This window comes from Myxine glutinosa, chromosome 2, assembly GCF_964187855.1.
Source record: "Myxine glutinosa chromosome 2, kmMyxGlut1.1, whole genome shotgun sequence".
Taxonomy (NCBI): domain Eukaryota; kingdom Metazoa; phylum Chordata; class Myxini; order Myxiniformes; family Myxinidae; genus Myxine; species Myxine glutinosa.
The window spans coordinates 131,104,555-131,131,915 of record NC_136262.1 but is presented as its reverse complement, the minus strand read 5'-3'; the positions used below and the strand labels follow the sequence as shown (position 1 = coordinate 131,131,915).

Genomic DNA, 27,361 nt, shown 5'->3' with positions numbered 1-27,361 from the left:
TGGGTGATGGCAAATTTTGGTTAGAGGGATTGTGGTGACGAATTTGGTATAGGAGAGATATGGGGAGACGTGACAGTAGTGACAAATTTGTAAATGTGTAGATTTTGTACATATGGGGTAAGGGCAAGGGTAGTGTAGGTGACAGGGGGGGTGACGTACGGTAGGGACGAGCTTTTCTCCGATCCGTCTCCATACGCACCTTGCCTTGCATTGCCTGTATTGATGTGTACCCTTGTGACCTTACCCCTCGCTCATCTGTCTTTTCCCCCCTTTGTCTCCCACATGAGGACTGTGCGCCACTGGGCGCCGAGGGGAGCGTGCGGGAGTCAGCCATTGTGCGCCCGGAACTCCCAGAACCAGCTGTCTGCATCGATGCACCACATTATGGACCACATGTCCGTGGCTGAGCACCACTTATGGACCCCATGGGTTGGGGCATGGCCCCTCTGCTGGAACCGGCCATGAGGGCCCGAGATCTTGCTGGCGGACCTTGGTCACAGGGCACCTATGCCGCACAGGTGAACCACACATAGTCGGCCCTGTGGGCCATAAATAAATAAATAAAAATGGACACGTTTTGTGCAAATTTTATTGCAAATAGGCCGCCAGCAAAGAAGATGACAACAACTGGAAGAAAGCATTAGCCAGCAGAGGGAGCCGAAGAGCAAGACACCACCAAGGGTTTGTTGTTTTTATTTTTTATGAACTATGATGACTGTGCACCGAGTGGTGCTTGAGGGTGCTTTGGTGCGTTTTTGGGTGCTTTCATGGTGCATCGATGCAGGGCAGACTGTCTCCCCCCCCCCCCCCCCCAAAAGAACGATCACAGGTCCTGGGTTAGTATTGTAAATAAAAGTAGTTATTGTAAATAATGCGCCCCCACCGTAAATGTATAGTTTGAAGACAATTCCGCAATTCGGTTAGCTGTGGGCGTGAGTCTGTTAGGTAGGGTGCAATGGAGCAGCGGGACATATTTATTTATGTTTTAAAAATGTCACACTCAGGGTCAGGTTAAATGTAGAGGGAACTACACCTACGTGCCACACTAAAAGTTAAGGTAAGAGGCCTGGGACGTGCCTAAGAGGAGTAGGGTGCAGTGTTGTGGATATGAGGATTGTGTTTTTTTATTGTTTTTTTTATTATTGCTTTATTCTGGACCCTCCTGCCTCCAGTCTGTGTATAAAGGTCAAAGGTCGTACCGTAATTAGTTCATAAGCACTCACGTTAGCCAATCATAGATTTCCCCCTTGTTGACAGTTATTTCCTTATTCTGTGTATTAGGCTAAGGATTTGTCTTCCATTAATTTGACACTCCATTGCACTGCATTAAATAAAGTAGATCCCTCCGACATGGCATCTTCAAAGTGCCAGGTTTGCCAGGTTTGCTGCAATTGCCAACTGCATTTGGGCGGTTTTCTTCATTCGCCATTGCTGCCCTTTGGCTGGGGCTAGCTCGAATCGCCCCAAAACCACCATTGGCCACGAGGTAAGGTTGGGGAAGAAGGGCGTGTCTCCACCTCGTCATAGAGGGGAGGAGTGAACCAGCCCTTGCCGACCAACCCAGACCGAGGGGTTGGCTTTAGAGGGCGGAGAGAGAACGTTTGGGGGAGGTTCGCAAAAGGGTCAAGGGTGAGGCTTATATAACCCGCGGGAGACGCCCCCAGGAGAGTTAAGGAGGGAGGAGATCAGATCACAGACAAGCCTGAAGAGAGTCCTGGAGTTTGTGAGAGAGGGAGAGAGAATCCGTCACGCCAGACCCCCCACCAGCAGCGTTGGCTCCACCAAGCAGCTCCGACCCGTTACCCCGCGCACACGACAGGATCGGTGGCATCGGCAGCCGTTGAGGTCCAGCCCGACGTCCCGTGCGGGATCAAGCTCCAGCCAGCTCCGTGCCTTCCTCCCCCTCCAGCCACCCACCTCCTTCCAGCCAAGCCACTCTGCAATTCCCCGTGTGAGTCCGTCTTTGTTTGTTCTGTCCAGGGTATTAATTAAGCCTGTTTAGATAAGCTAGCGATTTTCACTGTGTCTCTGATTTCTTCTGTAAATTATTTTATTATCCTTCCTTCTCCTTGGTTACTTTTGGTTGTAAATAGCAAATAAATTATATTCGTATTCCCTACTTCTGTCTTCCTCTTCTTCACATCCGTGTCGCCTTTGTCTTTTCCCCATTGAATATCTGTGGCACGATTTGGCCCACGTTTAAGGGATCGGGTCTAGTCATTGTAAAAACAGTTCGGGCCGCGGCGCCATCCGCTCGGCAAATTAACATCTTATCCGCAACAATATATATATATATATATATATATATATATATATATATATATATATATATATATATATATATATATATATATATATATATATACGTAGTGTGTTCAAAAAGTATCCGACTTTTATTTTTCGTGCGTAAAAAAAAAGAAGCTAGGGAGGCGTTGATTGGTGCACGTATGTAGGCGATCCTAATGCGCACGCGTGAATTTTTTCCCACCTGCAGAAGCTGTCATTCGACGGCAGACCGCCGATGAGTGAGGACATGTAAGCGAGCGCCGTCGGATTTTCGTTTTTGACAAAATGACGGAAAAACTTGAACAACGCTACTGCATCAAATTTTGTGTTTTTTGGCCTCGGGGATGTTGATGCTTCCATTGTGATGACTGCAACTTGGTTTCTGGGTCGTACCCATAAACCCAGGACTCATCGCCAGTGATCACTGTGTTGAGGAAGCTGGGATCGCTGTTCACAGTCTCCAGCATGTCCTGTGCGATCTCCAAACGGCGTTGCTTCTACTCAATCGTTAGCAGCTTTGGTACGAACTTCGCTGAGATTCTCCTGAAGCCCAAATCCTCCATAATGGAATGAACGGTGTTGAATCTTGCGGATTGTTTCCACTTGGGAATCGCCAAGCTTTACACAAAATTTGATGCAGTAGCGTTGTTCAAGTTTTTCCGTCATTTTGTCAAAAACGAAAATCCGACGGCGCTCGCTTACATGTCCTCACTCATCGGCGGTCTGCCGTCGAATGACAGCTTCTGCAGGTGGGAAAAAATTCACGCGTGCGCATTAGGATCGCCTACATACGTGCACCAATCAACGCCTCCCTAGCTTCTTTTTTTTTACGCACGAAAAATAAAGGTCGGATACTTTTTGAACACAGTAGTATATATATATATATATATATATTGTTATGTCTTGGGGTAAAGCAATATCTAGAGCCAGGTAGATCTGTATAGGTAGGTATTCGACTGTCGCGATAGGGAATCTACCTGTAATTTCTGTGTGTTTAGGTGGTTTGTTGGTTAAGAAGTATACCTGTGGACATACCAGGATGTTCGAGTGTTAGATAGAGTAGGGATTAAAGATAACAGCCCCTGTGTGTCAAACCTGGTAGCCAAACCTTTGTCCCTTATGTCAATGCACACCAACATAGACATTGACAGGCCCTTAGCGCAACATTAAATCATTTCCTTCCCTGACAAGGACTTCGAAAGAGAACAGGCAAAAGGAAATCAGGCCAGGACACCGCCAATGATGGCTGCCGCCAGTTACACCTCCGACAGGCCTAGCCACATCGAGTGCCACGCGCTATGATCACGCTACACGCTACAGGGAACGAGTGATGGTCAGCGTGATAGGCGTGGACCTTCAGCCAATGAGCGCGAGAGGCGCGAAGCTGGAAGGTCCGGTGCAAGGCGCTGATTGGGGGGCGCGCCGAGGCTGACGTCACCGGGAAGGTTATTTAAGGGCACCCCGAACGCCATTCTCGTCTCTTTGTGCTTGGACATCATTCGCTCTCTTCATGCTTGGACATCATTCGGTCTCTTCGTGCTTGGAAATCATTCGCTCTCTTCGTGCTTGGACATCATTCGCTCTCTTCGTGCTTGGACATCATTCGCTCTTCTTGCTTGCTCTTGGACATCCGACGCTTTGTCTTGTGCAGCACGCTCTCTTCGTCTTGGCAGACCGATCATGAGTGGAGATCGACCTCGTGTGGAGCCGCTAGCCTGCGTTGGACGCGTGGTGCTTTTGGAATTTGGAGCAAGGGACCTCGTGGTGTGCGATCGGCGCTTGTGGAGGCTTGGAGCGGGGCCTGGTGGCACGCGAGCGGGGCCGAACGGGGCCGTGTAACACGCAAGACTACGGACGAGATAAGGCTGCACCCACACCCCACATTTCCCAATTACACGACGAACGTGTTCTTTTATTAATTCTTCACTCGTCTCGTTGCTGAAGTCTGGTGTGTGGGATTCCAAATTAGGACTTTTATTTGATTACCGTCGCGTTCATTGTTTCGGGTTCCGTTCAATAAATCTTTATTTTTGTACATTTGAAATTGTGTTTGTCGAGTTCGGTTCATTAATTCCCTGCAGGATCGGAGCTGCCATTTGAGTTCGTTCGCCCTCCACAGGTACGCGCTTTTGCCGCAGCTTCCACTTTCCTTCTTCCTCCCGTGCGACATAAGCAAAATCCGTGTTCGGTCGTCGCCTCCAATTAAATCCGTTTCGTCCATCCGCAAGCCCTGGTATTAACTGAAGGGTCCGCACGACTATATATATATATATATATATATATATATATATATATATATATATATATATATATATATATATATATATATATATATATATATATATATAGATATATGTACATATATATATATATATATATATGTATATATATATAAATACATACATACACACACACACACACACACACACACACACACACACACACACACACATATGCACACGCACGCAAGCACATATGCATACACACACATTCACACTGACACTGATCTACTCATGTGCACACATACACATTCACTCTCACACTCATGTACACACAAACAACACAGATATGCGCACACATTCAGTCATACAAGCATGCGCACCTCCACACACACACACACACACACACACACACACACACACACACACACACACACACACACACACACACACACACACACACCACACACATTCAAACTCATATACACATGCACGCACACACACACACACACACACACACGCACACACACACACACACACATATATCTATATTATAATAGGTGAAGGTGATTCTGTCTGTCTGTCTGTCCGGGGGTGTGGCTTACTCCGTTTGCAGAGTAGCTCCACCCATTCTTGGAGAGGCTTCAAGTAAACAAATATGCACCATTTTATTAACTCGAATAGCTTTGAGGCCTGTTTAGTTAGGCCCGTGCTGTCTTTCTCTCTCACACAGGTTTATTTCAACTCTAATTCGATATATCATTTCATTTTTAACAGTCGCTAATATAGTTTTAGACTCGGTTGAAAAAACACGGGAAGATAATCCCATGAAAGTTTCCGTTCATAGAACGAAATGAATTCTCAAAGGCCTGTAAAATAAAGCCCATTCATTGAGTCACCCTCAACTAATTTTATCTCGAATTCACCATCTGATTTAATTTATATCGATGGTTTTAGACTCGGTGTCAGAAATAATTGAGAACATTCACGCACACAAGGGAAAATGCAGAGATATATTTTTTAAAACCGCGCCACGATGATACACGAAAATACACCGCCTAAAATAACAGTTGTGGAAAATGTCGACATATATTAAAAATGTCGCTTTTTCTTTTCCGTTAAGATATATTACTTTTACTTTTGATGACAGTCGTCACAAAACGACATATATTTCTTCGTTCTTATTTCATTCAACATTATTATCCGGAAGTAAAACCTAAAATATGTGTCAGGAAATTACCGAGAGATATTTCTTCGTTTTTTAGCCGCGTCGCAGACGCTGGTCATAGAGTGCCCTTTGCTGTTGTTGTTGTTCTTCTTGTTCTTCTTCTGCTTCTTGTTCTTGCAGAGAAGACAAAACCTCAAAGCTCCACCCATTCTGGGAACCATAGCTCCACCCATTCTGGAAGAGGCTTCATATAAACAAATATCCACCATTTTATTAACTCGCATAGCTTTGAGGCCTGTTTTGTAGGCCCGTGGTGTCTTCCTCTCTCACACAATTTTATTTCAAATCAAATTCGATATATCATTTCATTTTTCACAGTCGCTAACATAGTTTTAGACTCGGTTGAAAAAAAACGGGAAGAAAATCCGATGAAAGTTGCCCTTTATAGAACGAAATGAATTCTCAAAGGCCTGTAACTTCAAGTCCATTGAGATATATCTTTTTATATATCTTCACGTGTCGCCACATACGGGAAATTGCCGAGATATATATTTTTTAAATCGCGGCATGGTCAGTCATACACTGCCTGAAATAACAGACGGGAAAATGCCGAGATGTATTAAAAATTCGTCACCACACACGGGAAATTGCCGAGATATATTTTCACTTTGCACAAAAATAACATCAAGTAATCGAATCAATAGGAATGTCCTGTGCCTATAACATCGACGTTATAGGCACAGCTGCATCTAGGCATTGTGTAACATCGACGCGGCTTTTGTTTTAATTAAAACTTTTTGTACTTGTTTATTATTAGTTATGTGCGCATACACTTTAAATAGGTTTATTTGAAATCGTTAATTTTCACAATGTAATTTACTTGCCATTTGATGATTACGAGACACTTCCTCTTGAGGATCGTGACAATTCATGCCTTGCGTGGAAACTTCCATTTCCAAAATGAATGAGATGGGAGAGGAGAGAGGAGTTGGAGAGTGAGGAGCGAGGGGTTGGAGAGTGAGGGGCGAGGGGTTGGCGAGTGAGGGGTGAGGGGTTGGAGAGTGAGGGGTGAGGGGTTGGAGAGTGAGGGGCGAGGGGTTGGAGAGTGAGGGGCGAGGGGTTGCAGAGGGAGGAGCTAGGGGTTGGAGAGGGAGGAGCTAGGGGTTGGAGAGCGAGGAGCTAGGGGTTGGAGAGCAAGGAGTGAGGGGTTGGAGAGCGAGGAGCTAGGGGTTGGAGAGCGAGGAGCTAGGGGTTGGAGAGCGAGGACCTAGGGGTTGGAGAGCAAGGAGCTAGGGGTTGGAGAGCGAGGAGCGAGGGGTTGGAGAGCGAGGAGCGAGGCGTTGGAGAGCGAGGGGTTGGAGAGTGAGGAGCTAGGGGTCGGAGAGCGAGGAGTGAGGGGTCGGAGAGCAAGGAGCTAGGGGTTGGAGAGCGAGGAGCTAGGGGTTGGAGAGCGAGGAGCTAGGGGTTGGAGAGCAAGGAGTGAGGGGTTGGAGAGCGAGGAGCTAGGGGTTGGAGAGCGAGGAGCTAGGGGTTGGAGAGTGAGGGGCGAGGGGTTGGCGAGTGAGGGGTGAGGGGTTGGAGAGTGAGGGGTGAGGGGTTGGAGAGTGAGGGGCGAGGGGTTGGAGAGTGAGGGGCGAGGGGTTGCAGAGGGAGGAGCTAGGGGTTGGAGAGGGAGGAGCTAGGGGTTGGAGAGCGAGGAGCTAGGGGTTGGAGAGCAAGGAGTGAGGGGTTGGAGAGCGAGGAGCTAGGGGTTGGAGAGCGAGGAGCTAGGGGTTGGAGAGCGAGGACCTAGGGGTTGGAGAGCAAGGAGCTAGGGGTTGGAGAGCGAGGAGCGAGGGGTTGGAGAGCGAGGAGCGAGGCGTTGGAGAGCGAGGGGTTGGAGAGTGAGGAGCTAGGGGTCGGAGAGCGAGGAGTGAGGGGTCGGAGAGCAAGGAGCTAGGGGTTGGAGAGCGAGGAGCTAGGGGTTGGAGAGCGAGGAGCTAGGGGTTGGAGAGCGAGGAGCTAGGGGTTGGAGAGCGAGGAGCTAGTGGTTGGAGAGCGAGGAGCTAGGGGTTGGAGAGCGAGGAGCTAGGGGTTGGAGAGCGAGGAGCTAGGGGTTGGAGAGCGAGGAGCTAGGTGTTGGAGAGCGAGGAGCTAGGGGTTGGAGAGCGAGGGGTTCGAGAGCTAGGAGTTGGAGAGCGAGGAGCTAGGAGTTGGAGAGTGAGGAGCGATTGGAGAGGAGAGTGAGGAGCGATTGGAGGGGAGTGTGAGGAGCGATTGGAGGGGAGTGTGAGGAATTGGAGAGGAGTGTGAGGGATTGGAGAGGAGTTTGAGGGATTGGAGAGGAGTTTGAGGGATTGGAGAGGAGTGTGAGGGATTGGAGAGGAGTGTGAGGGATTGGAGAGGAGTGTGAGGGATTGGAGAGGAGTGTGAGGGATTTTGAGAGGAGTGTGAGGAAGTATTGGAGAGGAGTGTGAGGAGGTATTGGAGGGGAGTGTGAGGAGGAGTGGGATTGGAGAGGCATGAGGGTGGAGAGAGGAGAGTGTCAGGTGGAGAGGAGTGAGGAGTCATATATTACGTGAAATAAATAAATTGTGTTCATTACACCATTTCTGGATCTGATGAATGGCCAGTCACCATTTTGTAAAATTAAATGTGCTGCATCTAAATCAAGATGTCCAAATGTCACACACGTCCATGCCCGTGGGGTTCCCACGGGTGACCCCACTAGACTGCAGCAAGAAAAAGAACGAGACGGGAGAACGAGAGCCTCGACGAACGTGATCACAGACTCGCACAGGATGCTGCTGCATCAATGATGCGGAGGGTTGGAGAGGAGCGAGGGGTTGGAGAGGGAGAAGCTAGGGGTTGGAGAGGAGCGAGAAATTGGAGAGGAGCGAGGGGTTGGGGAGCGAGGGGTTGGAGAGTGAGGAGCGAGGGGTTGGAGAGTGAGGAGCGAGGAGTTGGAGAGTGAGGAGCGAGGGGTTGGAGAGTGAGGAGCGAGGGGTTGGAGAGTGAGGAGCGAGGGGTTGGAGAGCAAGGGGCTGGAGTGCGATGAGCAAGGGGTTGGAGAGCGAGGAGCTAGGGGTTGGAGAGCGAGGAGCTAGGGGTTGGAGAGCGAGGAGCTAGTGGTTGGGGAGTGAGGAGCTAGGGGTTGGAGAGTGAGGAGCTAGGGGTTGGAGAGCGAGGAGCTAGGGGTTGGGGAGTGAGGAGCTAGGGGTTGGAGAGTGAGGGCTAGGGGTTGGAGAGGAGTGAGGGGTTGGAGAGTGAGGAGCGAGGGGTTGGAGAGTGAGGAGCGAGGGGTTGGAGAGTGAGGAGCGAGGGGTTGGAGAGTGAGGAGCTTGGGGTTGGAGAGTGAGGAGCGTGAAATTGGAGTGGAGCGAGGGGTTGGAGAGTGAGGAGCAAGGGGTTGGAGAGTGAGGAGCGAGGGGTTGGAGAGTGAGGAGCGAGGGTTTGGAGAGTGAGGAGCGAGGGTTTGGAGAGCGAGGAGCGAGGGGTTGGAGAGCGAGGAGCGAGGGGTTGGAGAGCGAGGAGCGAGGGGTTGGACTGCGAGGAGCAAGGTGTTGGAGAGCTAGGGGTTGGAGAGTGAGGAGCAAGGGGTTGGAGAGCTAGGGGTTCGACAGCGAGGAGCGAGGGGTTGGAGAGCGAGGCGCTAGGGGTTGGAGAGCGAAGAGCTAGGGGTTGGAGAGCGAGGAGCTAGGGGTTGGAGAGCGAGGAGCTAGGTGTTGGAGAGCGAAAAGCTAGGGGTTGGAGAGCGAGGAGCTCGGGGTTGGCGAGCGAGGAGCTAGGTGTTGGAGAGTGAGGAGCGAGGGGTTGGAGAGTGAGGAGCAAGGAGTTGGAGCGGAGAGTGAGGCACGATTGGAGAGGAGAGCGAGGAGCTATGGGTTGGAGAGCAAGGCGCTAGGTGTTGGAGAGCGAGGAGCGAGTGTTGGAGAGCGAGAAGCAAGGAGTTGGAGAGCGAGGAGCTAGGGGTTGGAGAGCGAGGAGCGAGGGGTTGGAGAGCAAAGAGCGAGGGGTTGGAGAGTGAAGAACTAGGGGTTGGAGAGGGAGGAGCTAGGGGTTGGAGAGCGAGGAGCTAGGGGTTGGAGAGCGAGGAGCTAGGGGTTGGAGAGCGAGGAGCTAGGGGTTGGAGAGCGAGGAGCGAGGGGTTGGAGTGCGAGGAGCGAGGGGTTGGAGTGCGAGGAGCCAGGGGTTGGAGAGCGAGGAGCTAGGGGTTGGAGAGCTAGGGGTTGAGGAGCGAGGGGTTGGAGATCGAGGGGTTGGAGAGTGAGGAGCTAGGGGTTGGAGAGCGAGGAGCGAGGGGTTGGAGAGCGAAGAGTGAGGGGTTGGAGAGTGAGGAACTAGGGGTTGGAGAGGGAGGAGCTAGGGGTTGGAGAGCGAAGAGCTAGGGGTTGGAGAGCGAGGAGCTAGGGGTTGGAGAGCGAGGAGCTAGGGGTTGGGGAGTAAGGAGCTAGGGGTTGGAGAGCGAGGAGCTAGGTGTTGGAGAGCGATGAGTTGGAGAGTGAGGAGCGATTGGAGAGGAGAGTGAGGAGCGATTGGAGAGGAGAGTGAGGAGCGATTGGAGAGGAGAGTGTGGAGCGATTGGAGGGCAGTGTGAGGAGCGATTGGAGGGGAGTGTGAGGGATTGGAGAGGAGTGTGAGGGATTGGAGAGGAGTGTGAGGGATTGGAGAGAAGTGTGAGGGATTGGAGAGGAGTGTGAGGGATTGGAGAGGAGTGTGAGGGATTGCAGAGTAGTGTGAGGGATTTTGAGAGGAGTGTGAGGGATTGGAGAGGAGTGTGAGGAAGTATTGGAGAGGAGTGTGAGGAGGTATTGGCGGGGTGTGTGAGGAGGAGTGGGATTGGAGAGGCGTGAGGGTGGAGAGAGGAGAGTGTCAGGTGGAGAGGAGTGAGGAGTCATATATTCCGTGAAATAAATAAATTGTGTTCATTACACCATTTCTGGATCTGATGAATTGCCAGTCACCATTTTGTAAAATTTAATGTGCAGCATCTAAATCAAGATGTCCAAATGTCACACACGTCCATGCCCGTGGGGTTCCCACCGGTGACCCCACTAGACTGCAGCAAGAAAAAGAACGAGACCCTCGACGAACGTGATCACAGACTCGCACAGGATGCTGCTGCAACAATGATGAGGCGGGTTGGAGAGGAGCGAGGGGTTGGAGAGGAGTTAGGGGTTGGAGAGTGAGGAGCTGGGGGTTGGAGAGTAAGGAGCTAGGGGTTGGAGAGCGAGGAGTTGGAGAGTTAGGAGCTATGGGTTGGAGAGTGAGGAGCTCAGGGTTGGAGAGTGAGGAGCTAGGGGTTGGAGAGCGAGGAGCTAGGGGTTGGGGAGTGAGGAGCTAGGGGTTGGAGAGTGAGGACAAGGGGTTGGAGAGGAGCGAGAAATTGGAGAGGAGTGAGGGGTTGGAGAGTGAGGGGCGAGGGGTTGGAGATCGAGGAGTTGGAGAGTGAGGAGCTAGGGGTTGGAGAGTGAGGAGCTTGGGGTTGGAGAGTGAGGAGCTAGGTGTTGGAGAGGAGTGAGAAATTGGAGTGGAGTGAGGGGTTGGAGAGAGAGAGCGAGGGGTTGGAGAGTGAGGAGCGAGGGGTTGGAGAGCGAGGAGCGTGGGGTTGGACTGCGAGGAGCGAGGGGTTGGAGAGCGAGGAGCTAGGGGTTGGAGAGCGAGGAGCTAGGGGTTGGAGGGCGAGGAGCTAGGGGTTGGAGAGCGAGGAGCTAGGGGTTGGAGAGCGAGGAGCTATGGGTTGGAGAGCGAGGAGCGAGTGGTTGGAGAGTGAGGAGCGAGTGTTTGGAGAGCTAGGGGTTCAACAACGAGGAGCGAGGGGTTGGAGAGCGAGAAGCTAGGGGTTGGAGAGCGAGGAGCTAGGGGTTGGAGAGCGAGGAGCTAGGGGTTGGAGAGCGAGGAGCTAGGTGTTGGAGAGTGAGGAGCGAGGGGTTGGAGAGTGAGGAGTGAGGAGCAAGGAGTTGGAGCGGAGAGTGAAGAGCGATTGGAGAGGAGAGTGAGGAGCGATTGGAGGGGAGTGTGAGGGATTGGAGAGGAGTGTGAGGGATTGGAGAGGAGTGTGAGGGATTGGAGAGGAGTGTGAGGGATTGGAGAGTAGTGTGAGGGATTGGAGAGGAGTGTGAAGAAGTATTGGAGAGGAGTGAATGAATATGAATGAATGAATGATCGTTTTAAGGCCATTTTCCCCGCTGGAGCGGGAGTTATCCTTGCAGGCCCCATGACAATCATGGTTCCCTGTTTGAGGCAATGTTTTTATGGCTGGATGCCCTTCCTGACGCCAAACCTTGGTCCCCTCTTACGTTGCGCAGGGATACGGTGTACCTATTCTAAATCGGGGTACACACCGTGATCATTCATCCCAGCAAGCTGGTACTCAATTTGCCGACCTCGGAAGGATGACAGGCTGAGTCAACCCCCTGGCGTTAATTCAGCGATCGACCGGGATTCGAACCCAGGATCCTAGGATCCCAAGCCGGCACCCTAACCGCTAGGCCAACACCAGGCTTATTGGAGAGGAGTGTGAGGAGGTTTTGGAGGAGAGTGTGAGGAGGAGTGGGATTGGAGAGGCATGAGGGTGGAGAGAGGAGAGTGTCAGGTGGAGAGGCGTGAGGGGTCACGTATTATGTGAAATATATAAATTGTGTTCATTACACCATTTCTGGATCTGATGAATTGCCATTAACCATTTTGTAAAATTTAATGTGCAGCATTTAAATCAAGATGTCCAAATGTCACACACGTCCATGCCCGTGGGATTCCCACGGGTGACCCCACTAGACTGCAGCAAGAAAAAGAACGACATGGGAGAACGAGACCCTCGACGAACGTGATCACAGACTCGCACAGGATGCTGCTGCAACAATGATGAGGAGGGTTGGAGAGGAGCTTGGGGTTGGAGAGGAGTTAGGGGTTGGAGAGTGAGGAGAGTGAGGATATATAGTGAGGATATATATATATACACAGTACACACATATATATATATATATATATATATATATATATATATATATATATATATATATATATATATATATATATATATATATATATATATATATATATATATATATATTTATATATATATATATATTTATATATATATATATATATATATATATATATAATATATATATATATATATATATATATTATATATATATATATATATATATATATATATATATATATATATATATATATATATATATATACTAGCTGAGGTACCTGGCTTCGCCCGGGTTGAATAAGAATAAGACAAATATATGATGAAAAGAACATGTATATTTTAGAGAAATATCACAGTACATTTCCTACATGGCGTTTTTTCAATTTTCAATTTCTCAAAACCTCTGGGTATACAACATTTCTGGTTTTCTTACTTGGTGCCAAGACATAAAGATTGCTTGGTTTTCCAACCCTCGAGCAGCCCACGTACAGCTGGCCATGGGCAAACACTTTTTCTCTGAAGTTCTGGCCTACAACCTTCATTGATTGCCCCTGTGCCTTGTTGATGGACATAGCAAAACATAGCCTGATGGGGAACCGAATCCTCTTGAAGGAGAATGGAAGGTCAGGTGGAATAAGTGGTATCCTTGGAATGAATACTTTCTCTCCTCTGTATTGTCCTGAGAGGATGGTTGCCTCTAGGACATGCGGCATCATTTGCTGGATTGTCAATCGTGTTCCATTACACAGCTTTGGTGGATCAAGATTCCTTAGAAGCATGATTGGTGCTCCCACCTTGAGAATCAACCTGTGTGTTGGGAGTCCTTGAGGCTGACGACTGTTGAGAAACTCAGTTGGGAAGTTTACTGCCTGATCTTCATCTGTCACTTTGTCAAGAGAATCATAATTTCTTTCATGACCGGGCAGCGAACATCATTATGTGCGACGTTACGTCATTCCTACGGACGTGAAAAAAAAATTTTTTCTTAAAAATATATTTAAAATAAATAAAATAGTACATAAATTAACAATAAAAGAAGCTAAAAAAACAATTTAAAATACAATAAAAAGCACATTAAAAATATATAAAAATGTACATACATTATACTGTACATACGCACAACTGCTGGTTCTCATTCAAAACAGAGGCGGCGTACAGTATTCCTTTACTGTGTCTGTGTTAGCCATGGGTCCGAAGAAGGATAATGCTAGTGTTTCCGAGCGTAATGTGGTTACGATGGAAAATAAGTTAAATCTGATTAAAAGGTATGAAAAAGGTGAAAAAGTGTCGGTGATAGCGCATAGACCTTATCGCGAATCGGAACCGCAATGCGTCATGGGATCGGAAAGGGGCAATAGCGCCGCCACAAACTACAACATGGAAGAGCTGACCACATTTGTAGAGCAGAATGTCCCAAGAATGGTTGAGGACCAACAGCAAGCCTTTAATTCTATCCTGAAGAGTGTTGATGATGATGCTGGCAAGATATTCTTCCTCGATGCTCCTGGCGGGACAGGAAAAAACATTCCTCATTAATATCATCCTGGCCAAGGTTCGTCAAAAGTCGGAAATTGCTCTGGCTGTGGCCTCAAGTGGAAATGCAGCTGGATCGGTTTTTTAAACCATTGATATTAAAATAAAAAGTAGCCGATAACCACCGGGATTTTATGCTGATTCCGAATCTGTGTCTAAAACTTTTCTCCGATGTGTAGTTCTTGGGTTATAAGCGGACATCCAGACAGACACACACACACACAGACACTCCTCCTTTATTTATATAGATACAGTCACGTGAAAAAAGTAAGTACACCCCATGTAAAGTTTTGACTTTTTCAACATATTTCAACATACAGCTATTTGATCTTCATTTCAACAATATTGATAGATAAAGGTGATATAATATAACAAATATCATGAAACATTTACATTTTGTAGCCCATTGTATAATTTAAATAAACATAAATGCAAGTTTCGCATGTGGAAAAAGTAAGTACACTCTTGGCTCTAATAGGTGGTATTGCCCCCTTTGGCAGAAACAACCTCAAGTAGGCATTTCTTATAACTGTCTACCAGTCTCTGACATCGACTGGGAGAAATTTTTGCCCACTCCTCCATGCAGAATTATTTCAGGTGTGCGATGTTTGAGGGGTTTCTTGCATACACAGCTCGTTTCAAATCCCCCCACAACATCTCGATGGGATTTAGATCCGGGCTTTGACTTGGCCATTCCAGAACCCTCCATGTCTTTCTTTTCAGCCAATCCTTGGTGGATTTACTGGTATGTTTAGTGTCATTGTCATGTTGCAAGGTCCCCCTTCGGTTGAGCTTCAACTTTCCGACAGATGGCCTCACATTATCCTCAAGCACCCTCTCGTACAATGAAGAATTCATAGTGGATTCTATGATGGTGATCTTCCCAGGCCCTGATGCAGCAAAGCTGCCCCAAACCATAATATTTCCACCGCCATGCTTTACACTTGGTATCAGGTTCTTGTGGTCAAATGCTGTTTTTGGTTTTCGCCAAACATGTCTTCTGGTACTGTGGCCAAATCGCTCTACCTTTGACTCATCTGTGCAGAGCACATTGTTCCAGAAGTGCTGGTTTTTGCCTGTTCATTGGCAAACTTTAGTCTTGTGCTGATGTTCTTTCTGGACAGCAAAGGTTTCCTCCTGGCACACCTCCCATGCAGATCAAATTTGTGCAGCCTCTTTCTAATGGTAGACTCGTGCACTTTGATATCAACAGTGGCAAGAGCTACTGGTTCTTAGAGACTTCTTTCAGCATCTTGCGATCTGCTCTTGGGCTGAACTTGCTGGGGCGGCCTGGCCTGAACAAGTTGGCAGTTGTTTGGAATCTTCTCCACTTGTAGATGATCTTCCGGACAGTCGAATGTTTGATTTCAAATTGTTTGGAGATCTTTTTAAATCCCTTCCCAGACTCGTAGGCATCGATAACCTTCTTTCTGAAGGCCTCAGAGAGCTCTTTTGATCTAGGCATGGTGACGCCGCACCATTCAACAACAAAGAGCAAACCAAACTAAATGTCTGAGGTTTAAATAAGACAGGTTCCTCCAACATCCTCTGTAATGATGTTCTAATCATTTGCACCTGAGCTGGCGCACCTGATTCTAATTTTAGGTATTTGAAGTAGTTATAAATGTAGGGGAGTACTTACTTTTTCCACATGCGAAATTTGCATTTATTTTTATTTAAATTATACAATGGACTACAAAATGTAAATGTTTCATGATATTTGTTATATTATATCACCTTTATCTTTCAATATTGTTGAAATGAAGATCAAATAGCTGTATGTTGAAATATGTTGAAAAAGTCAAAACTTTACATGGGGTGTCCTTACTTTTTCACATGACTGTATATATATATATATATATATATATATATATATATATATATATATATATATATATATATATATATATATATACATACAGACTTGAAATTTAATATGGAATATTTTTTTTTTCTTGACTTGGGTTTACTTTCTTAACTCAGTTTATCAATCTGGTGAGTTTCTTTTACACTTTGGTGATTTATTTGTTAAAAGAACCATGTCACTGATTGTCTGTCGCAGCAAGAAGTCAACAACAGGATTATATCACAGGTGGCGTGGCAAAATGTACGGACAGGTGCATTTGACGATTGGCTTCACAGTCGGGTATACAAGGGTTGTTGCGTTCTGTATTAGTGGAAAACAACTGCTGCACGTCTCCAAATGTTATTGCCGCTTCCTCTGGAGATGGTCCGTCAACTCGACAATGCTGTTTGTCATGGAGTGGTGGCTGTACTTAATTACGGCATGAAAGAGCGTGCTATTGTTCAGTATGGCATCACTCAAGGTCAGGTGTCAAAGATCCTGAAACGAAATGATCAGAAGGGTGTCCCTACTCCAATACCGAGGCCAGGACGTCCCCGCAGAACCACAAGGAGGGATGATCGCCAGCTGCACCGGTTAGTCCGCAATGGCCGTACCAAGTCAGCTAATCGGTTTAGGGCTGAGTGGCAGCAACTGACAAATGTGCCTGTATCCAGAAGGCTAGTCAACCAACGACTGGTTCAAGCAGGCTATCGTGCCAGGCATCCCCTGAGAAAGCCACGCCTGACCAGACAACACCGCCAGCGCCGATTGCAGTGAGCCAGAGAGCACCATCAATGGCAGCCAGGACACTGGAATCATGTGATCTTCAGTGACGAGTCTAGATTTCTGGTCTATCGTCAAGATGGCCGTGTCCGAGTGCGCAGACAAGTGCATGAAGCCTACAACAAAGGTTGTATAGTGCCAAGAGTCCAAGCTGGAGGTGGAGGGGTGACCGTTTGGGTTGCTTTTCATGCAAGGGGCAAAACTGACCTGGTTGTTCTGAATGGAAACCTGAACCAGTTCAAGTACAGTGTCATTCTGGAAGAAACATTGCTTCCATTTGCTCGTGCAGCCTTTCGAGGAAACTTTGTCTTCCAAGATGACAATGCACGGCCTCATCGTGCTCGCATGATCCAACACTTTCTTGCTGACTGTGGTGTAGAGCATATGGAGTGGCCTGCCATGTCCCCGGATATGAATCCGATAGAGAACTTGTGGGCAGAATTAACGCGTCAAATCGACCACTTGGACCAGCAGCCGACCTCTGTGTGTGAATTGCAGCAGGCTATTGTCACTGCATGGCAAGCGATTCCTGTCCAAACCTTGGCAAATCTCGTGAACAGCATGCCTCAACGTGTACGTGCTCTTCTGAATGCTCGTTGGGGTTACACGAAGTACTGAACTGTAATTTTACTGTTCGTAATCCCAGTCGTAATTTAACTTTTGTTTTTGTTCAAAAAATTTTTGGCTTATGTGCAAAATAAAGAGATACTTCTGGAAAACGTACAGAAGTTTAACACAGTACTGTCCATGAATTGAGTTCGATATCAGTTTACATCACTTTCAAGGATCAATTTATTTGTTTCGAAATGTCAAATGTGGTTTTTGTTTCTTTTAAAGGTCACATTAACAAAATCTAGAATAATTTCAACATAATTCCAATGAACTTTTGGTTCTAAGACATCTTGAAAAGTAAGTTCACCCCCACAAAAAAAATATTCCATATTAAATGCCAAGTCTGTATATATATATATATATATATATATATATATATATATATACACAAAGAATTAAGTTAAGCACCCCTACACAACGAATTAAGGTAAGCACCCCCTAATATATATTCTTTGTGTATATGTATACATTGGCATATATTCTAAGGTATGTGAGATCAAATAATGATTGGTATGACATTAGCAATTATCCATTGATGAAATTGAGTGATCAAAGTGAAAAAAAGTGATTGGTTGAGTCAGTGATCCGATCACGTGGGTCCTACACACGTTATTGACGCAAAGATCGCTAGAGGTCTTCTCAGAACAATGACTGTACGTTAGAAAACATAAACGTCATCCACACTGTCCATGATGGACCTATAGCTCCATACTTAAATCGAGGTGAAAATATGCCTAAAATTCCCAAAAAATTTCACCTTAAATTATTCAGAATAAAATATTGAAAACGGCATGATTGTTATGTTTTTATGTGACCATAATATCACTTCTCCAGAAAATATAGCAATATCATGGGTATATTACACTGTTTTGACGACAACAAACTTGTAATGTGCGAGGTTGTAAAAAAACGGGGGGGGGTGCTTAACTTAATTCTTTGTGTATATATATATATATATATATATATATATATATATATATATATATATATATATATATATATATATATATATATATATATATATATATATATATACATATATACACACACATACGTACACACACACACACACACACACACATGTAATTTTTTTTTTTTTTGTGCAGGTCAGGTGGTGGGATGGCAGACGGGCCGCAACACGATGTGGAAATGAAAACACTGAGGGAAACTTTCCGCCTCTTTGTCATCTACGGCGACACAAATGCATCGGGCCAAGAGATGTCTGGGAAAAAATTTGCCAAGCTTTGCAAGGACTGCAGAGTGATCGACACAAAAAACATCACCATCACCGACGTCGACATTGCTTTCTCAAAAGTCAAGTATGGAGCTGTTGGTGTTGGTGCATTTTGTCCAGAGAAATGGATTGGGACCAAGATGATTTTTTAAATGGGCAGGCTGAAAGTCAGTCAGTACTTGTCTAGGCTTAGGCCAATAGGGCTTAGGCCAAAGGAAATGCTGGGTTTCCAGTAACATTACATTTAACATTACATTTTACATTTTAACATTACATTTAGCAGTAACATTACTTTTAACAGTAACATTACATTTTCCATTGCATGCTTCCCCAATGAATGGGGTCGGTACGAGTAGATTGGGATTTTTATTTAACCCTGTGCGTGAGGCGAAAAGTGAGATTATGCTATTGGTTCACTTTGTCTGTCTATCTGTCTACAAACATCAGGTTATGATCGAGGGACAACTTCATTTCAATTGAATGTTGTATTTCGAACATGAATCAGAAAACAAACCTGTAGTTTAGCTGTACTTTGGCTCTGAATTTGTGCCGGCCGTGCATGTGCAGACGAGTGAGATAATTTTGGTGTTAAAGACGGTGTGCATCAACGGTCGTTGATAGCTCAAATTAAATGGGAACGGCGGTAAACTTCCGAAAAGGTTTTTATTTTTTTCTACAACCTTTAAAATGTTAATTTTATTTCAATTGACTTGTATACTTGAACATTGTAGAACACAAATCACCTTCTTGACACTTTCAAAACCCTCCTGTTTAGCAGTACTTGGACAAAATATTGTTCTTTTAAGTAATCTCGGCCAATCAAATTTGCTGCTCAGCGACCCCGCCCATGTCCTTGTTTCTCAAGACTTTGCGGGGTAAGGTGTTCTATGAACTCTCTACTTTTATGTGTGTGTTTAAATGGAAGATACCGAAATGTATGCAAATCATCTAATCAATTGTATAAATTTGCTTTGTGTTGCTGTTTTTGTTATTGTTTTTGTTGTTGTTGGGGGTCGATTTTTGAAATGTGCACCCATTGGTCAGACAGCTGCCGGACCACACTCACATCTGTCTCTTAACTCCACCCACAATAGCACGAGACGCAATGATATAGCCACCATCTTGGTTTTCTGGTGGGCCTAACACATTAGGCTTGTAGGCCTCTGCTGATTACAGACTGCCCCAGTTTATTGCGTCACATTTCCACTGGCTTTGTTTGCGTCAGATTTCCACTGGCTTTGTTTGCGTTGAGTGTTATTCACGATGAGGGACCCTCAAGCCTGTCAGAATGCACAGTAATCAAGCGTTGCAGTATATTGCGCAATTAGGTGTTACGTTATGCAAATTTACTTTAAAAAAATAGTGAGGTTATTTATGTAGCCATGTAGCCATTATGTAGCCATGCACACGTATACAGTGCATTCAGAAAGTATTCAGACCCCTTCACTTTTTTCACATTTTGTTATGTTGCAGCCTTATGCTGAAGAAGACTCGAGGCTGTAATCGCTGCCAAAGGTGCTTCAACTAAGTACTGAGTTAAGGGTCTGAATACATATGTCAATGTGATATTTCAGTTTTTTCTTTTTAATAAATTTGCAAAACTTTCTAAAATCCTGTTTTCTCTTTGTCATTATGGGGTATTGAGTGTAGAGTGATGAGGGAAAAAATGAATTTAAACGATTTCAGCATGAGGCTGCAACATAACAAAATGTGAAAAAAGTGAAGGGGTCTGAATACTTTCTGAATGCACTGTATATGTGTGCATGGCAACATACATACACATATGCATACATACATACATACATACATACATCCATACACACATGCATACATACATACATACATACATACATACACACATGCACCATAGCTCTTATCTATTATATTAAGATCGCAGCCTCAGATGTACTGTAGCATCAATTCTATGATTATTTGTCACTGGCAAAAATACTAGTCTGATATGAATCTGTTTTATCACCTGCCTGATGATCCTGAAGAATTGGCCTCAATTTATAATCGGGCACTTTGAATTACCTACAATCAATTCGCTCCACTTAAGTCTCGATGCGCTAATACGATCAAAGCGCTCTCTTGTTTACTGCTGATTTGCAATCTCTCAAAATACCGCCGCAAATTAGAAAATACAATCGATCTCGGCCACTTGCCAACCACCGTATTTGGTCCATTACAACCTTAGTCCATCACACCAATTTGTGTGTTAAAGCAAGTCGAGCTGTACTTTGATTGAAAACAACTCCTCAAACAACAAGGCGTTGGCTTTGTCTTTCATTGATTAACTTTTTAAATATGGGTAAAACTCCTTTTCCACTGAATGCATCTCTATCATTAGCCAAGCAATTTGCTGAAGCATTTCAGGATATGATATTATTATTACCATTGCCACCAAGGGTGGACGGAGGTTATGTTTTCACCCCTGTCTGTCTGTTTGTCTTTCTGTGAGCAGGATATCTCAAAAAGTTATGGATCGATTTGGATGGAATTTGGTGTGCAGGTTGGGTGTGTGACGGGGACAAATTGATTCGATTTTGGTGAAGATCCGGATCTGGATTCGAGAGTTTTTCATTTTAAAAGTAATTTTCCACCATTGATAGTTGGGGCCAAAAGCGATATACTGTACTATATTGCATGATATATGGCCTTCTCCATCGCTGCTCCCACCCTCTGGAACTCACTACCTCACACCATCAGAGACTCCTCCTCACTCACTGCAGTGAAAATGTATCAAAGTTGAACCCAGGTGTGATGCTCGCTTAAACCACTGAGAGGCGTCTATAAGACCTCGGACGTCCGCGACCTCGGGCCACTTCTGCAACATTATTCCATGACATGTAGACTCGGATGGTATGTACCCACTCATATTCTAGGCTTGCTTGCATTGACTACTATTATCGATCCTTCCTATATGATGCCAAGATCCTGATACATATTGCATGATTGTATTTTACAGGATGATGCCAGAGATCTGATTGTTATTAAACCTACCTATGGGACAAAGTTGTGGACTTGATTGATTTCACAACACTTAATAACAATCAGTTCCACCGTCCACTCGAGGACAAGAGGCGGACATGGCGGGACACAAGATGATCCAGGTGCCGCAATTTTCCACCGACCCACAAGCAACGGACTCGGCCTCGGAGCTGACGCATTGGCTAAAGTCCCTGGACAATCAGTTCAAAGCCCAGGACGCCGATGTCACTGAGGAAACGAAATTACAGGTACTGCAAACTAAAGTACACCACACCGTCTACAGGGGAATCGAACAGTGTACGACGTTCAATGCAGCAGTGGCGGAGCTAAAACGGATTTACATTAAGAAGCGAGGCGTGGTCTATTCCAGGCATCTGCTCGCAAAGCGGACTCAACAACCCACAGAGTCGCTAGACCACTTCGAACAAGAGCTGCGACGTCTGCTCGCTGAGAGTGCCCAGGAGGTACGGACACACGAGCAAGTACAGGACGACCTTGTCCGCGATTCTTTTGTCTCAGGGATTGGGTCTTCTACCGTGAGACAGAGGCTTCTTGAAGTTGAGGATTTCACGTTCACGGAAGCCTTACGGCTGGCTCACGTCTACACTACAGCTCGTGAACAATCTGACGCTTACGATCACACGCACGTCACTGCGGGGATTTCTCGTCAAGCCCGACCGGAGAGGGCTACCGCCGACGACACGGAAGCCAACACGGCATCCCTGCCGGAACCCCTGGCTTCTCCCGAGGAGGACTCTGATTCCGGCTTGGCAGCAGCTGCAGCTGTGGGTCCAAAGCCCGGACGAAACGCTACGTGCTATTTCTGCGGGAATCGACAACATCCCCGATCGGCGTGCCCGGCTCGAGAGGCGATATGTCATCTGTGTTCAACAAAAGGGCATTTTGCAAAAGTGTGCAAAAAAGCTGCGCGTGGAAAACGAACACGCGCGACAATGAATGTGCTTATCGCCGGGCCAAAGGGCCGAGCACAGAGAGGGGCGCCTCACCCGCCTTTGATGAGCGGCGTACCTCCTCGTGGGCCCCTGGCTGCGCGCTCGACCTTGGTGAGATTCACCGGACCGCCAAAACAAATGGCGCAAATACGCCCGAGCACGGAGCGACCGTCCTTGGCTGGAATCCGAACGTTTCATGATGGCTATGAGACTCACCGCGCTACTCTAGCGCCATTCGAAGGCTGCTTGTACGAACTACAAGCGCCTGTTTTGGCACGGAAGACTGCAAATGGCTTTCAAACCCTGCGCATGACACGAGCGCCCTCCAGAGGCTGCTCGAACAAACGAAGAACTGCAGCTGGCGTTGGATCTACACGCAAGGCGCGATCGACTCGCTCTGATGGCTCGGCTTCTACCGGACCGCCTGGCCTGGCTCAGGCCATCATCCCACTTATGATCGAGGGAATTTTTGCGCGGGCTCTCATTGATACAGTGTCCACGGATAGTTATATCGATCATCAACTGGTGCAAAAACACGGATGGCCGATTCTCGGGACATGCCGTCGGATCTTTATGGCCTCCCAAGGGCTTAGGCTCAACACAAAAGGGGAATGTCGATTGAAGTTGGTGATAAAGGGACGAATGTTTCCAGATGTACATCTCATGGTCTTACCTGCTTTATGTGCTGACATCTTGTTAGGACACGACTTTCTTAAGCGACACGGACGTTTAGAAATGGAATTTGGTGGTGCTGATAAGCTGGCTGTTTGTGCACTCGCAGGGATGGAAATTGAGCCTCTGTCGCTGTTCCCCAATATGACCATGGACTGCACACCGGTAGCAGTAAAATCGTGGCGCTACTCACGAGCTGACGCGCAATTCATTGCGGAAGAGACTGCCCAGCTCTTAAAGGAAGGTATCATAGAACCTAGCCGGTCGCCGTGGCGGGCACAGGTCTTAATGGTGTGAAGTGTGGCGCATCGCAAACGAATGGTAATCGACTATTCGCAGACGATTAATCGATTTACACAGCTGGACGCCTACCCCTTCCCGGGAATGGACGCCCTCGTTCGACAGGTGGCCCTGTACTCAGTTTATAGCACTCTCGATCTACGTAGTGCGTATCATCAGATCCCCATCACCGAGGCAGACCGTATCTATACCACGTTTGAATCAGGTCAAAGGTTATACCAGTTCACCCGACTACCTTTTGGGGTGACGAACGGGGTTTCCTGTTTTCGGAGGGCTATGGACGACCTCATCGCTAAGGAGAACTTGACCGATGTCTTTGTATATCTGGACAATCTTACGGTTTGCGGGCATGACCAGGGGCATCATGATGCGAATCTGAAGCGCCTCCTCGAGGTCGCGCAGAGGTATCGCTTAACCATGAACGAGGCTAAGTGTCGTTACTCCCTGCGCACGATAGATCTTCTGGGGTACACCGTGACCCACGGCTCTGTTGCTCCTGATAAGGAGCGTCTGCGACCCTTGCTCGATATGGCCCCGCCCTGCGATCGAGCTTCGCTGAAGCGTGCTCTCGGGCTGTTCGCCCATTATTCTAAGTGGGTCCAAAATTTCTCCGTGAAACTCCGCCCCCTTGTGGCCTGTGACGCGTTCCCCATGAGCCCAGCCGCCTTGGCTGCCTTTAGGGGCCTTACGTCCGACATCGCTGGCGACGATCGACGAATGCAAATCTTTCGTCTTGGAAAGTGATGCCTCAGATCATGCGATAGCGGCGACTCTCTCCCAGGGGGGGCGCCCTGTGGCTTTCTTTTCACGGACTCTCACCTCCGCTGAGCGCGGAGGCATTCGTCTGTCGAAAAGGAAGCGTACGCGATCATCGAGTCGATTCGGCGTTGGCGTTCGTACTTGCTCGGGCGATGCTTCCAAATCATCACGGACCAACAAAGCGTGGCGTTTATGTACGACACCTTACATGCTCAACGCATTAAGAATGAGAAAATCACTCGCTGGCGTATCAAACTTGCCGACTTCTGCTACACCATCAAATATCGCCCGGGGAAGGATAACCTGGTCGCCGACGCTTTATCGAGGCCGGCTACGTGTGCGGGTCTCATCACTTTGGAGGGTCTGCGCGCTTTGCACGGCACTATGTGTCACCCTGGGGTGACACGTTTCGCTCATTTTGTGCGTAGTGGTAATCTGCCGTACTCGGTTGAGGACATCCGCCGGGTCTGCCACGACTGCGCTGTATGTGCGGAACTCAAACCGCGTTTTTACAACCCTCCCATGGGGACGCTGGTCAAGGCTACTAGACCGTGGAAGAGGTTGGCGATGGATTTCAAGGGCCCGCTGCCGGTGTCGAGTAACTCTCGTTATCTGCTCACTATCGTTGATGAGTACTCGCGATTCCCTTTCGCTTACACGTGCAAAGATATGACGGCTGCCACAGTCATACAGTGCCTGCAGAATTTGTTTTCTATGTTTGGGTATCCGGCCTACTTGCATACTGATCGGGGTGCGGTGTTCCTGTCCCAGGAAGTGAGGTGCTTCTTGCTCCAAAATAATGTCGCTTCGAGTTACACCACTCCGTACAGACCACAGGCGAATGGGCAGGTCGAACGCTTCAATGGGATCATATGGAGGGCCGTCATGCTAAGCCTTAGGACCCTTGGCCGGGGCCTAGATAAATGGGCTTGGTCGCTACCTGCGGCGCTGAACTCGATCAGAGCTCTACTATGTACGGCCACCAACCAGACTCCTCAGGAAAGACTGTTCCACCACCCTAGAAGCTCGGGTAGTATCCGATCTTTACCCAGTTGGCTCGCTGAGCCGGGGCCGGCATATCTCAAATGTGCGGTTCGCACAAGCAAGTACGATCCCTTAGTGGATAAGGTGCAGGTCCTCCAGGCTAATCCCGAGCATGCTCGTGTGATGACGGCGGATGGATGTGAGTCCACTGTCGCCGTACGCCATCTCGCCCCTTGTGGGGTCATCGACACTTATAGGGATATCGACGAACCGATTTACGAGTCTATGGACTCTCCCGAAGCTCCCCCTATGGAGCATCTGCCGTCCCTCCCTTCGCCAGATACACCCCTGCCTGAAGGCACTGAGGTGCCCCCTCCGACACCTGCCTCTAGTGGCTACTCCGATGCAGGGGACTCCGGGCTTGGGGATGTCGTACCCGGTAGGTTCCGGACCCGTACTGGCAGGATAATTCGCCGCCCGGACCGCTACGAATGGACCGACTGACATGGATTGCAATCCCTAATCAATTAATGCTGATGCTTGCTTGATTCCTGCCTAGTGGCAGTGTAGTTCTAACCGCGGGGAGAATGTAGTGAAAATGTATTGTTACGGACGCGGTTAAGATGTTATTTTGACCGAGCGGTGGTATTACCGTGACCGAACAGTTATTCCCCGACTAGAACCCGATTCAACCCAAACGTTGGCCGTATCGCACCGCGGCTGCCCAATATGGAAAACTCTAAAGCGACCGAATACAAAGAGGAAGAAGACGTACAGAAGAGTAATTGGATTTATTATTTACACATATAAGCAGGAAGAAAGCAGTCACGTTTATTTACAGAAGATATTAGATACACAGTGCAACGCTAGCTTACCTACAGTCTTAATTAACCCAGGGACAGAACAAACAAGGACAGACTCACGCGGGGAATGATGATAGGACTGGTGGGAGATGGATGGCTGGCGGGATAGGGAGGTCCAACTGGTCCTGCAATCGATCGAGTCGTTGGGCAGCCGCCGCTCCTTCGCGGCCCTGCTCAAAACTGCCGTCCAGGCCTCACGCTGCTGTGGCTGCAGTTTCGGTGGCTCCAGCTGCAGTAAGTGCAGTTTCGGTGGCTCGAGCTGCAGTAAATGCAGTTTCGGTGGCTCGAGCTGCAGTAAATGCAGTTTCGGTGGCTCGAGCTGCAGCTCAACTCTGGACTTCTCTCGGACTCAACTCAAAGCGCCTCTCTTGGACTCAACCCAAAGTGCCTCTCTTGGACTCAACCGCTTGGACTTCCTCTCGTCTCTCTGTAAAAGCTCATCTCTTTGGGAAACGCCCTAGCTGCGGGTTATATAGGCCCCGCCCCTCAACCTTCGCGAACCTCCTCTATGTTTCTCTCCACACCCTCTCCAAGTCCAACCCCTTGTTCGTGGTTGGTTGAGTGGGGCTGACTCACTCCTCCCCTCTGACGAGGTGGGGACCCGCCTTTCTTCCCCAACCCTGCCTCATGGCCAATGGCGGCAATTGTTGGTTGGCAATGCGAATGGCAATTGACGAAAAGGGGGAATGGAAGTTTTGGGAGTGGGAATGAAGGGAATCTATTTCTTTCACTGGTGCAATGGAGTATTTCAATTAATGGGAGACACAGCCTTACCCTAAAACACATAATAAGATATAAGCTATTGAACAGGGGTATTCTATGATTGACTGTGGTGTGGATGCTTTATGGACTAATTATGGGACGCCCTTTGACCTTTACACAGCTCCGGAGGCAGGAGGCGCAGAATAACAATAATAATAATACACACAATAAAAAAATACAGTCCTCATATCCGCAACACTGCACCCTCCTCCTCTTAGGCACGTCCCGGGCCTACAACTTTTATTTAGTGTGACACGTAGGTGTAGTTCCCTCTACTTTTAACCTGACCCTGAGTGCGACAGTTTTAAAACATAAATAAATGTGTCCCGCTGCTCCATTGCACCCTGCCTAACAGACTTACGCCCACAGTTAACCGAATTGCGGAATGGTCTTCAAACTACACACTGACGGTGGGGAGCATTATTTACAATGACACTACTTTTATTTACAAGACTAACCCAGGACCTGTAA

General features: G+C 47.5%; 1 protein-coding gene across 4 annotated transcripts in view; it reads left to right on the top strand.

The window, feature by feature from the left end:
• Positions 1 to 27,361, top strand: part of LOC137421255 (tubulin polymerization-promoting protein family member 3) — a 70,549-nt gene that overhangs the window by 25,200 nt on the left and 17,988 nt on the right. For 2 of the 4 annotated variants that reach the window (XM_068107130.2, XM_068107131.2), the window contains exon 2: positions 18,479 to 18,691. In XM_068107130.2, the coding sequence (XP_067963231.2) occupies positions 18,492 to 18,691 (200 nt within the window). In that variant the 5' untranslated portion in view covers positions 18,479 to 18,491. Of the gene's footprint in view, positions 1 to 147; positions 519 to 12,429; positions 12,592 to 18,478; positions 18,692 to 27,361 lie in introns of those variants that run through there. The other 2 variants (XM_078771665.1, XM_078771664.1) reach the window with 2 other exon arrangements.